Below are 14,105 nucleotides of genomic sequence, written 5' to 3' on the forward strand. Positions count from 1 at the left end.
AAAAAAAAAAAAAAAAAAAAAAAAAAAAAAAAAAAAAAAAAAAAAAAAAAAAAAAAAAAAGTAAATAAATAAATGAAGAAAGAACAAAAGAAAAGAAAGGATTTTCCTACATTCAGTTAGTTATACAGTGAAGTGGAAAGAACAGTACAGTAGTTCTGTGTTGGAAACTGGGCAGTTAGTGTCTCTTCTCAGTATTCTTTAAAATACATACATCCATACATACATTTATTTGACAGAGGGACCTGGGCAATTAGTGTCTCCTCTCAGTATTCTTTAACATTTATTTATTTATTTATTTGACAGAATGTTGCTCTGTCTGCCAGACTGGAGTGCAGTGGCACAATTGTGGCTCACTGCAACCTCTGCCTCCTGGGTTCAAGTGATTCTCCTCCCTCAGCCTTCTGAGTAGCTAGGATTACAGGTGTTTGCTGTCACGCCCAGCTAATTTTTTTTAGTGGAGACAGGGTTTCACCACATTGGCCAGGCTGGTCTTCAACTCCTAACCTCAACCTCCCAAAGTGCTTCGATTATAGGCATGAGCCACCTCGCTCGGCCAGTATTCTTTATCTTTAAAATGGGATTGCCACCTACATGGTAGCGTTGTGAGGGTTAAGTATGATTAGATATATAAAATGTTTAGCATCTGTGCCTCACACGTATCTCTAGCTTTAATCAATTGGTGAATCAATTAGTCATTCATGAATATTTATGAAGAAGCAACTAAGTGCAGGGAGCCCTGCAATGCAGGGATGTTTATGGAAAATAATACTCTTGATTTCTGGAGCTAGAATTTAAATGCATTTAAAAAGTAATTTGGAAAGGTCCGTTTCATAATACCACTCAACTAGTAAGGTAAATAAGTATTTAGGAAAGTAGTTTATTGTAAAGGTTTGTGTTGAAGACCAGTTTTAGGACTGACTCATTAAATATCAAACAAATGGGTATTTAAAGGAAAAAACTTCACAAGATTACTAAATTCGCTAAATTTACAGTAAACATCTTCATGGTGAAAAAGCAGCCATTTTCTCACATTAGTTGTCATATTTGCAAGATTTGGCAATGTTCATGATTGCCAAAGTTGGGTATGAAGGCATTTATTTTGGCTCCCAAATCCACATAGGATTACTCCTTGCCCTCCGCTGGACATGCACACTCAAAATTGAGATAAAGTGTCATTTTTTGCCCATAGCTTTTCCTTGAAATCAAGCTCTTGCCTCTTAAGGCACAGATTTGGGCATAAAGTTTGTTAAATGATTTTCTGATTTGGTATATTTTCATGTTTTCTTTGGCCATTTGATTTACATAGGTCTAATGAGGTGTTGATTAATATAGAAAGACTTCCTTATAGTGTGCTTAACAAAACTATGTCTATTTGACATGAAGTTAAGAGTTAACTTCTTTATGAATGTTCTGTGAAGTGCAGTAATTTATTTATTTATTTATTAGTTTGTTTCCACTACCAGAAGCCAAGTCATCTGACTTATCTCAATAAGCTTTCATCTGCAGTACCTACCATTGTAGCGTATCTTGGTTCTCTGAGATTCCCACGGTTGTCAGTGTTCCTGTTTTTTTGAGAAATGCAATTCTTTATTCCCTTCAAAGCTTAGAATCTATATTCTATAGAAGAGCTACTAAATTGATCTCTTGTGAAGACTTAGTAGACATGATTTTTATATTTAAGATGAGATCCTTGGGAGGCTGAGGCAGGAGAATTGTTTGAACCTGGAAGGCAGAGGTTGCGGTGAGCCAAGACTGCACCACTGTACTCCAGCCTTGGCAACAGAGCAAGACTGTGTTTAAAAAAAAAGGAAGCAATCCTTGTTCCCTGTCATACTTAATGAAGGGAAATTTGTTATTTATTTATTTCTGTTTTGAGACAGACTCTTGTTCTGTTGCCTCGTCTGGAATGCAGTGGCATGATCATGACTCACTGCAACCTCTGACTTACTGCAATGTCTGCCTCCCAGGCTCAAGTGATTCTTGTGTTTCAGCTTCCTAAGTAGCTGGGATTACATGCATACACCACCATGTCCTGCTAATTTTTGTATTTTTAGTAGAGACGGGGTTTTATCATGTGGGCCAGGCTGGTCTCAAACTGCTGACCTCAAGTGATCCACCTGCATCAGCCTCCCAAAGTGCTGCAATTAGAGGCGTGAGCCAATGACTCCAGCCCGAAATTAATTTTTAAATTTCACATTTCCAGTGTGGTTATGGTTACAAATTTGATTTATTCAATTTTTTTTTTTTTTTTTTTTGAGACACAGTCTCACTCTGCTACCTGTGCTGGAGTACAATGGCTTGATCTCGGTTCACTGCAACCTCTGTCCGCTAGGTTCAAGTGATTCACCTGCCTCAGCCTCATGAATAACTGGGATTACAGGAGCCCATTACCACACCAAGCTTATTTTCTATTTTTAGAAGAGACAGGGTTTCACCATGTTGGTCAGGCTGGTCTTGAACCTCTTACCTCAGGAGGGTCACCTCAGGTGATCCACACGCCTAGGCCTCCCAAAGTGCTGGGATTTCAGGTGTGAGCCACTGTGCCTGGCCTGATTTATCCAATTTTATCCTGGTAGGAAAGATAACAGATTCTTATTAAAACTGTGTAAACTGTTTTATACAGTATTTAATCATTATACAGTATTTAATTATTGTTTATGCAGTATTTAATCATTATTCTAAGCAGTTTCTGGATAAAGCTGAACAATGTACTCAGTATTTTTCTACAGAACCATTCATAATTTGGTGGCTTCTTTAGCTTATAACCTGTATTAAGACCTTTCACAGGATATTTTTTCCTGGAACTCTGAGGGGGGAAAATATTACTATGTTTATAAAGTATACCTTAAATTGGGGATTAGAGATAGATTGAGAAGAACATGTTCTCTTTTGACCGTATAAAATAAAATATGAACCACAACTAATCATTCATTTAGTCCAAGGTAATTCTTATTTTGTTGATCTTGTGTTAAGCAGCCTACTTTCACAGAGTTGACTGGTTTGCACAACATAATCATGAAAATCATGACCCATTCCCTTGATACAGTTATGATAGTTGTTGATTCATGATGTCACCTTCATACCAGGATGCCTGCATCCATGAGTCTCTTCCATGTAGTAATAGTTAAGATGATTTGGTACAGTTCCTTACTAATGATATTTTGATGTTTATTTGAAAGACTTAATTTATAAGACATATTTTCTCAGGTACAGTGGCAGCAAGAATCTTGACTCATGTTTAGTTCTTGAGTGTCATTGCTCCTGTGTGGCCTAGTTGCTCTCTATATCTTGTATACAACTGTCATCCTTAGAATTTTATTCACCATTGATATAGTTTGAATCTGTTTCTCCACCCAAATCTCATGTTAAATCATAATCACCTATGTTGGAGATAGGGCCTGGTAATTGGGTCATAGGGCGTATTTTTCATGAATGGTTTAGCACCATCTTTCTTGGTACTGTCCTCTGCAATAGTGAGTGAGTTCTTGTGAGATCTGGTTATTTAAATAGTATGTGGCACTTCTTCCCTTTCTCTTGTTCCCCCTTTTGCCATGTGATGTGTAGGCTCCCCCTTTGCCTACCATCATGTTTGTAAATTTCCTGAGTCTCCTCACGCTGAGAACCTAAGCACATACCACCGTACTTCCTGTACAGCCTCAGAACTGTGATCCAATTAAACCTCTTTTCTTAATAAATTACTCATTTTCAAGTATTTCTTTATAGCAATGCAAGAATGAACTAATACTGCCATTAGTGAAGACTTTCTTCACTTGTCTTCTAGGATCCTTGTTTTCCAAATGTTATGTCTTTTTTATTGACTTATTTTGTCCTTGGCAGGAGAATGACTTCTTCCTGCCTGTAGAAAGCTACACATTCTCTAGTAGATTTTTGAGAAAGGGTGTATGGGAGATACAGGTTTTAAAGACAATGCATATTTGAAAAATGTCATTCTATATTTTCATGCTTGATAGTTTGGCTGGGTATAGAACTCTAGGTTGAAATTATTTTCCTTCAGAATTTTAAAGACACTGCTTTATTATCTTCTTCCTAATCATCACTGAGAAATCTGAAGCCATTCTTTTTTCTGATTTCTCCTCTCAGTGGAAGCTTGTAGAATTGGTTATTAGTCTTTAGTCTCATGAAATTTGAATGTAACATGCTTTTGTGTGGATCTTTTTATTACTGTCTGCCGGCATGCTTTGGGCTCTTTTGGTCTGGAAATTCTTGCCCTTCAATTCTGGAAAGTTTTCTTAAATGAATTCATTGGTGATGTCTTTCTGTGTGTGTGTGTGTGCCATTCTGTCATTCCAATTTGAATTTTTAGATGGATACTCCAATTGTATTTTTTCTTCTGATTTATAATTTTGTCTTTTTGCTAAGGTAGGTTTCTTCAGCTTTATCATCCAGTCCTTCCATTGAGTTTTTCATTTTTTCTATCATGTTCTTAATTTTTCATTCCTTTATTACATTCTATTCTTGACTCAAGAATGTAACATCTTGTTTGCATATATTAAGTTTTTTGAACTTTCCTTATTCCTGCATAGTCTATTGCTTCGTGTATATTTTTGTTTTTGTTTTCCTTGGGTCTCTGTCATGTTAGAAACTTTTCTCAATTACGTTTTTTAGCTAACTGCATAATGTGACGTGGAAGATTAAAACGTTGATTGCCTTATCTAAATTTGACAGTTTTAAACTTCCTTTAGGCTGATCTGGATGAGCCATTTTGGGAGAGGTCTCCAGAGACCTTAGGTCTTATGTCTGGTGCTGGTCAGACACACTCAGATAATAGTCTTCCATTTTTATGCATAGAGAAATAGGCTCTGATTGCCAGCATTTTGGGAGATTTATGAAGAGGACTAGGGATCTCTGCTCTCAGGACTTAGTCCTTCTCTTTTTGATATGGTACTCTTTTTTTTTTAATTTTTTTTTTTTTTTTTTTTTTTTTTTTTTTTTTTTTTTTTTTTTTTTTTTTTTTTTTTTTTTTTGACAGAGTCTCACTCTGTTGCCCAGGCTGGAATGCAGTGGTGTGATCAGCCTCCCAAGCCAAATGATTCTCCTGCCTCAGCCTCCCAAGTAGCTGGGATTACAGATGTGTGCCACGCCTGGCTAATTTTTGTATTTTTATTAGAGACTAGGTCTTGCCATATTGGCCCAGCTGGTCTCAAACTCCTGACTTCAGATGATTCACCTGCCTCGGCCTCCCAAAGGGCTGGAATTATAGGCGTTAGCCACTGTGTCCAGCCAGGTACTCTCATTTTTGACTGCAGATGTTGTCTTCAGACTTCTGTTAGGGTTGGGAGGAGCAGATAGTCACTGTTAGATGTGTTTGGTAAAGGCATCTAAGGTATTGTTCTGCTTCTCAAACAGCTGTCACTATTTTGGCCATTTTATCCTGCTCTCTGCTCCCTTCACTCTGATTTCCAAAGGTGCTTGGTTCTTCTACTTCCTATGATTTTCAGGTTTCTGCCAGGTAAATCGGATTGGATCTTCACTTGTCACCACTGCAGTTTGGAATATTGTGTTTTAGGGATTTCTAAGTTAGTTACAACTGGTCCTGCTTATTTATTTATTTATTTTTTTGAGATGGAGTCTTACTGGGTCACCTAGGCTGGAGTGCAGTGGCTTGATCTTGGATCACTGCAACCACTACCTCCCAGGTTCAAGCCATTCTTGTGCCTGAGCCTCCCGAGTAGCTTTGATTACAGGTGTACCACCAGGCTTGGCTGATTTTTATATTTTTAGTAGACACGGGATTTTGTCTATTGGTCTGGAACTCCTGGCCTAGACTGATCTGCTCACTTCACCTCCCAAAGTGCAGGGATTGCAGGCATGAGCCACTGCAGCTGGTCATTCCTGCTTATTTTTCAGCTTCCCAAATCTTGTGGCTGTTACCTCTTATTTCTCTCTGTTTTTTAGGATTTATGCCTGAAAACAACAACAACAACAACAACAAAAAAACAGAAAACAAAACTTTATTGTAGTTTTAGTGGGATTTGAGGGAGTGAAATTACGTGTTTTTAGTTCATCATCTTCATGCCATTCTAACATGCCTTTTACATTTTAATATGTGTAATGTTAATAACTTACAATTACAGCATCTTAATTAAATAAATGAAACATTTACTCTCAACCAAATACAGTGAAACTTTTTCTTTAGATTTTGGAGTTTTCAGTAATTTGTGTATACAAAGTTTTCTAGTATACATAGAATGTAATAGTTGACTAGATTTAATTTTGGTGTTTCAGTTTCTTTTGTTTTATTACTAATTGTGTGACTCCTGGCAAAAGATTACATTCTCTGGTCATACAACTGGAGATTGTAGCACTCTGATTTTACATGGTCATTGTAAGAGTGAAATTAAAAAAAAAAAATTGTATGCAGCCTGGGCAACATAGTGAGACATTACCTCTATAGAAAAATTTAAGAATTAGCCAGTTGTGGTGGTATGCACCTGTGGTCCCAGCAGCTACTCTGGAGTCTGAAGTTAAAGGATCACATGAACCCAGAAAGTTGAGGCTGCAGTAAGTAGAGCCGTGATTGTACCACTGAACTCCAGCCTGTCTGCAAACAAGCAGAAAAACAAAATGACTTGTGAAAAGTGCTGATTTTTAATTAGGAAGAGACTAAACATTGGATAGTCATGGAAATGTTTACTATTAGAAACTGGTTGCAAGTATTTATGCTTCTATAAATAAATGATTGATCTCATTGCAAATGACCCTATATAAGACAAATTTATTTTAATCTGTGACATTTTACAATCAAGCTGCATCCTGTTTTTTAGTAATGTTAATAAAACTTAAAAGTAAGTCACTTAATGTTCTATCGTTTCCTATAGATTTTCTGAGTCATCTATCATAAGCACATAGTAGTTCCTATGTAGTGCCTGAAAAGTACCCTACAAAAGGTATTTTTCCCATCTTGTATTCTGAAGTGCAGATGTTTTTAGGCCAAGACTAAAATCTTAGTTGACATATTAATTGATTTCTTCCTAGAAAGTAAGAGTTGAGATCCTAAAAATGAAGGCTCTTTTGAGATTTTTGTAGTAGAAACAAAAACACTGAGAATTTCAGCTCACCATTTATTGACCAAATAACTGTTTTATACCATGGAAAATGAATTAAGATGTGATTTCTGTCCTTTATATAAAGATTATTTGCATAAAGATAAATAATGAAATGTTGGAAGTATAATGATGACTTGCATAAAAGATCTTGAGAGAGTAATGGTACCTGGTTTGGGGACATACGTAGTAAGGGGAGAATAAGAATTTTCAGAGATAGGGTAATATAGATTGAATTATGAAAAGGATATATCAAGTGAACTATAATAGGATAGTTTCTTTGGGATAGAGAGTGAAAGGTGTTGGCCTTGAAACTATCTGAGTAACAGCCTAATCATTTTCCTTTTCTAAACTGTTTCATCAGACACAGAAACAGAACCATTGTGTGAAGGGATGAATAAAGCTCTGTGAGATGGTACTAAATGTTGTCTGGGTTGTATTTTCTGCTTATATCAGTTATTTGAAATTATTTAATCTTATTGGAGCATTTTGGATTTTCAGATTCGGGATGTCCAACCTGTATTATTAGTGTAGCCAGCAGCTTTCTCTAGGTGGACTATGTTTAGACTAAGAGAAAAGTAGTCAGAATTTATATTGGAAAAGTATTTGGCAAGAGAAGGGAGGCTTGAAGAAGATAATCCATTTGAGAGTGTGAAACGTAATTTAAATCTTTGTGGATCAGACTTCGTAAAAACAATTTGCTTCCAGAATGTAAGAAAGTGTTCATTAGGCAGCTCTGAATATTTTGACTATTTGTACCTTCTCTCCCACCCCCCAATTAAACATAGATTTCAGTGCTATGGTAATGTCTTGCTTTTTTTTAATTATAATTTTTTTTGGACAGGATCTGTCTCTGTTGCCCAGGATGGATGCAGTACAGTGGTTCAAGCTCACTGTAGCCTTGAACTTCTGGGCTCAAGTGGTCTTCCTGCATCAGCCTTCTGAGTAGCTGGAACTATAGGCTCATATCACCACACCTGCTAATGTTTTAAAATTTTGTTTGTTTTTTTTTGTAGAGCTAGAGATCTTGGCTTTGTTGGCCTGGCAGGTCTCAAACTCCTGGCCTCAAGAGAGCCTTCTGCCTCGGCCTCCCAGAGTGTTGGGATTATAGGCGTGCTCCACTGTGCTCGGCCTAAATCTTGCTTTTAATGAATAGTCTTTGCTTGAGACACCCTTAGAGAATCACAGCTATATTTTTGAAGAATTAATGTGGCTTGGAACAAGTATAACCTCTTTTTTTTTTTCTTATATAATACTTAAAAGCAGTTGATGCATACATTATTCATTTTGCCTCATGGAAAATACACAAGGACCTTTTAAAGATAAGTAATTTCAAAAAACTTTTATCATGGAAAATTTCAAATATATACAGAAATAGAACGAGATAATGAATTCTGTGTGCCCATTGCTCAGCTTGAACCATTGTCAAGTCATAGGGCCAATCTTCTTTTAGCTATATCCCTATTACCCCCTAAACCCTTAAAATGTTTTAGTAAATACCTATATTTAGTGATGGATAGAGACAAGATACACAGGTTAGCTAAATTTTAGGAAGATAGAGAGAAAGAAAATGTGGATTCTGTCGCTGATGTGAATAGATTCTCTCTATGCTTTTGTCCTTCTCTTTGATGGCTGTGTTTCTGTCAACCACACTTGTTGGATCTCACGTAAATGTCTTGCTAACATACTCATTTTTAGACTGAGTTTTATCCTTTTTTAAAATTCCCTTCTTGCCATCAGGGTGTCTATAATTATTTGTTTTTATTTGGTTTTCACTCATACAAAAAAGTTGGGAGGTCTTTGTCAGGGCATGAAATGTAATTTGCCCTGGGACTAAACACTCACCTAGGGATGTTAATGTTGTGACTAGCTGTACTACTGAAGAGAAGACATTGTTTTTATCTCTGTGGTAAATGACTCAAAATAAGCTTTTTGCCATCTTGCTTCTAAAGACTCTATTGTCAAGGTTAAAAAATTTGATTGTAGGCTTCAACTGTTCTGCTAGATTTGAGCACTTTGGGGCTTAGATTCTGTGGAGAAAATCTTTAGCCTTCTATAAATGAAATTAACTTGATCAATCAAGTCATTATCAGGATTTAAAGAACTTAATTTTCTAGAAATTATAAAATTGAAATTCTTTTCATGATAAAACTACTATAAAAGGTTAAAAAAAAAAAGGCCTTGAGCAAGGTTTAACTTTTTTTTTTTTTCTGGACTGCAATGGAGGCTTTCTTTCAAGCGAATTCCCTGATGTTTGCTCTGTGTGATTTGGCTCTATCTCTGTAACTGCTAATATGTGGCATGGATTTGAAGTTGTTTGGGATCTGGATGTACCCAAAGTCTGTATTGCAAGACGGGATTCACAGGCATTATGTTACAAAACTGGCTTACTGCCTTCTGTTATCTTTTTCTGTATCCTGTGTAGCTGCATTGTTTGTTGCAGTATATGCATTAGCTGTTGTCTGTGTTCAGTTTCCTGCAGGCTGGCAAAGTGGGAGGGGCTTTGTTTGATACATAGCTGAGTTTTCACTGTGTGAGTTCTTGAGTGCACATTGCAGCCATCTTAATTACACTTTTGTGCAACTGAGACTGTGCAGCTGTCTCAAAATGGCTGCTAACCTAGTCTTTGTAGCTGCTTAGGCAGCAAGTATGCCAGTGAGGAGATTTGTCACATGCATCAGGACCAGAGGTAAGAACCAATTACTCTTTATCTTGAAACATTCTTATTTTTTTCCTTTTTAAAAAGGAATTTAACTGAGTTTACATAGAAGGGGGAACTTAGAGCTTGGTTTTTAAAAAGTTGAAATGTTTGGTAGAACCTTTAAGCCTTTATTATGGGAACAGTACATAGCATGATGGGGTCAAAGGTTAAATTCCTGGAATTTCTCACCATTTTATGTTCTGTCATTGCCAGAACATTTGATCACCATAGTAGTGCATTTCCGGCCCTAATTCACTTAATATTTCTTTTGTGTAGGCTATTTTAGTGTGTTTGGAATTTATTTGTAGAAATTAAAACAATATATTATCTGAATAGATTTTTTTTTAAAGGATCCATAAATAAGTCTTGTTCTGCACAAAGACTACAATTTTTCTAGGTTTTTGGGAGATATTGTGTGGAAGCCTTTTGGGAAGAAGGGTAATTATATAAATCATTAAAATTTTTGTTTAATACTGTCCAAAATCTTTTCTTGGCATTATGGGATCCAGTTCTTTCTCATCATGCTGCCTCTTCCCAGTATCCAACTCTTTGACATTTTTAATGCTGCTTTGCCTGTTTGTTTAAATTACTTTTTGCTTAAGCTGACACTCAGATTCAGATTTTGAATTTAGAAATAAATTCATATATAATCATGGATACCTCTTTTTAGTGTTGCTAGTGTATTCAAATACCACATCAGAGCTGAAGTAAGTACTTGGATGTTTTACTTACTTAAGTGATATTATTGTGTTCGTTTTAGTCTTAATTTATACCTGTAGTATATTAAAAAGAAATAAAGCTCAGTGATTTTGTAAATTTAATTTCAAAAAATTTAAAAAGCTTTCTTAACATTGTTCTGAAGTAGGAATGTTTATTGAGATACTCTTAAGTCTGTGGTTACCCAGAAAGGTGGGAGAAAGTAATTCTTATTCATACAGTACTTCAGATAGCAGAAAAAGTATACTTTAAGCAGCAATGCTTAAATGTAATACCTATTAAAATCTGTTTTTAGCTGGTATTATATGCTCCTGGTTTTGTCAGTAGAGTGTTAAGAATGTATTCCTGACTTATATGACATAGAACAGTAAGTTCCAAACTTTCTGAGTAGAGCAGCTTTCTAAATCAGAAACTTTTTGCAAGTTAAACTCTTAGGGAGGATTCCAGTATATAAAAGGGATACTTATGGTTTCTGCTTAATTCTGCAAGGCTTAAGAAACAAAAGGATACATATGGTATTTTATTGTTATGTACTGAATTTATATTGTAAACTTATAACATTCATGTGTCATGTGTATTTAATAAAATGAGAACAATTATGCTATTTAGATAAACAAAACTTTGAAACGAGATTATATATGAGTATTGTTATCTTATATTAGGTCCAGCTCTACTTCACTTATTTGTAGAACCTTGGCCTCTTAAGGCACTGGGGGATTCAGTTTAAAAATTATTCTAGAATGTATTTATGTTCTTTTTTGATGCTCATGAAGATGGAATATAAGATCTATATGTATATGACTTAACAGTTTAAAACTGTTGCCTTGTCACAGCCTTGTGTTCATATTTGTTTTAGTTAACATTTTTTTTAAACAAAATAATTGTTTTTCCTAATTTAATCAGTGTCCATTTGTTCGGTGGCTTAAAATGTATTCTGGGATTGGTATTTATCTCAATTTCATCAGTAGCTTTAGCATTTTTATTTCACTTTTATCACTACATTGTAAAATCTTTAGGACTGTCTTATATGACATAGTAGATTCTCATAATTTGAACACTAATTTATGTAAATCATTCAGTCATATGAACTCTCCATAAAAAAGAGAAAGGAAAACATTTCAATATGTTTGAGGGATTCTGTTCATCATTTCAGTAAGGTTATCCTTGGAGTGAATATGACATAGAAACCTGAATGTGCTGTGATCTTAATCACTCTTATTTTCATGCCTTTTAATAGTAATAAGAGCTCACTGTCTTGGTGGTGAGAGTGGAAGGGGAGGAGACTCTAGTGTTTAAAAATACATGTATTTAAAAACATTTTATATAATGTAGAAAAACTGTGCATTTTGAAATTATTGAGCAGTTTATGCTGGTCTTGAGTGGGATCTTAGGGAAATTTTAATAACGCAGTCTTTTTGCCTTCTATTACTAACTGTACAATTTACCCCTAGCCTCTACAAGATTATTACTTGTACATGAGGAAATACTAACACCCTCTGGTTACTCAGGATATTATTGCTAATTGTTTCACTGCTGTGTTGCATTTTTGCAACTGTAAGCATAAATTGCCCCTTACTGAGATGATTATTTTGGGATTGATGATAGTTTTGAAATTTTCTTTTCCAAGCTCCAGGTTAACTATTTTGCTGGGTAATTGAAGGCATAATAAATCTGAGAGCTGAATCATTGAGGTTTTATGATATTATTTTGTCACTTTTTAAAATTCTCCCCTTTTGTTTACCCTTTTTCATAAACAGTTTTCTTTGCATAAGCCTCTAAGTGAAACGTTAGGATGTGACACTGTCCAAGAGTCCAAACCTGAATTTGAATACTGTTTTTGTCACCTTTTTCTGACATTGACCAGCTCATTCCATTTTCTTTCTTTTTTGTTGGAGACAGAATCTCACTCTGTTGCCTAGGCTGGAGTGCAGTGGCAACCTGAGCTCACTGCAACTTCCACTTCCTAGGTGCAAACAATTCTCATGTCTCAGCCTCCTGAGTAGCTGAGATTACAGGCAGGCACCACCATGCCTAGCTAATTTTGTATTTTTAGTAGAGATGGGGTTTTACCATGTTGGCCAGGCTAGTCTTGAACTCTTGGGCTCACATGATCCGCTCACCTCAGCCTCCCGAAGTGCTGGGATTACAGGCGTGAGGCACTGTGCCCTGCCTTCATTCCATTTTTTGATTCTCATTTCTTCATCTGTAAAATGGGGGAAGTTCCTATCTGTTTGGTAAGCATATGCTGAGAATCAATTTACATAATGTTTCAGAATAGTATCTTGAAATACTCTGCAGAAATCTTGCATACTAATTTTCTCAGTAATATCTGAATGCCTTTCAGGTTACTTGCCTCTCAAATGTTATGTACCTTTTCAAGTGTGATTAGATCAGTGTAGATTTAAAAACTATGGCAAATTTATTTCTTATATAACTCATGCTCAGAAGCAAGAAGCGCTAAGTAACATCATTATATCCACTTAGTAATGTTATATATTCATTTTTGTAGTACTGGGACCTACTCTGTTAACATAAATTAGCTATCCTTTGCTGTGTATGGGCATGGAAGATGTATTTATTAAGTAAAGCCAATATAGAATGTTGACATTACAGAATTTAGAGGAGTAGGAGAAATGTTTTGGTTATAGTCTGACTGAGTTCTTCAAATATACTGTGAGAAAATAACTTCTCCAAAAACATGACTTGAATTCACGGCCTAGAGTTTCCTGTGTTTCAGTACAAATGAGAATCTTAAAAACAATAAATTCTCTTTCAAAAAAATTATTTTTTGGAGCCACAGACTGGTAGCCAGCAAACTTATTTTTATTCTTTAGCCACTACCCCATTTCTCTAATTGTTAGCATTTAAAGTTGTCATATTTTACCTAAAAATCTAGGTATCTTGCCTCTTGAAAAGCAAACGACTGGGCAATATTAGGCCTGCATTTTTGCTTGATTTTAGCAATCTACAATTGAGTATAGATTCTGTCTCTTTCAGATAGGGCCTCCTCTTGCTCACCTCTGGTCTTCTTCACTGAATCGCATTACCTGTGTGGCCTTGGAAGACAGTTCCTTTTAAATCTCTGTCCTATGTATTTGATAGATTTTTGGCAGCCTTAAATATCTAATATATAACTTCTAACCCAAACGAAAGTAAACACAAGTAAAATGTAACCTACTTTACTTGGTAGGAGAGACTTAGAATATGTAAAGTCAGTTTACTCTTTAGAAGATACAGCACCTTTTGTAACCTTTCACCTTGTCCTAATTTTATATAGAGTACAATGGGAGCTGAATGAAGGAGAATGACATAACAAGTAACAATTGATTGAAAGTGAAGAGATTAAAGAAATACTAAATAGAAACATAAAAGTACCTTGAGGTCTTTTATATGATAATCAGTTCTCTTTTCTTTAAATATTATCACTGTGTTAAAAGACATCACTATCAACTTGACATTCTTAACGGTGATACTGAGTAAGAAAAAGTTAAAGTGTATTCAAGCTATGCAGTTTACTGCACAGGTAAATGAAATAACAAAAGACTTTTGCTCAAATTAGTTGAGCTAAGAAGTTTTAACACTTAAAATAATGAGTAAATTTCCTAATAGAACGTTTTCTTAAC

At 35.4% G+C, this 14,105-nt stretch overlaps 1 protein-coding gene across 5 annotated transcripts in view; it reads left to right on the plus strand.

Moving 5' to 3' along the window:
• Positions 1 to 14,105, plus strand: part of LOC108304191 (activating transcription factor 7 interacting protein) — a 126,752-nt gene that overhangs the window by 10,514 nt on the left and 102,133 nt on the right. For 2 of the 5 annotated variants that reach the window (XM_017528255.2, XM_037738322.1), the window contains exon 1: positions 6,481 to 9,753. The exons of 2 other annotated variants lie outside the window; for them this stretch is intronic. In XM_017528255.2, coding sequence (XP_017383744.1) covers positions 9,737 to 9,753 — 17 coding nt within the window. In that variant the 5' untranslated portion in view covers positions 6,481 to 9,736. Of the gene's footprint in view, positions 1 to 6,480; positions 9,754 to 14,105 lie in introns of those variants that run through there. One more of the 5 variants, XM_017528245.2, reaches the window with a different exon arrangement.

The sequence above is a fragment of the Cebus imitator genome, unplaced genomic scaffold, assembly GCF_001604975.1.
Source record: "Cebus imitator isolate Cc_AM_T3 unplaced genomic scaffold, Cebus_imitator-1.0 Scaffold2, whole genome shotgun sequence".
Taxonomy (NCBI): domain Eukaryota; kingdom Metazoa; phylum Chordata; class Mammalia; order Primates; family Cebidae; genus Cebus; species Cebus imitator.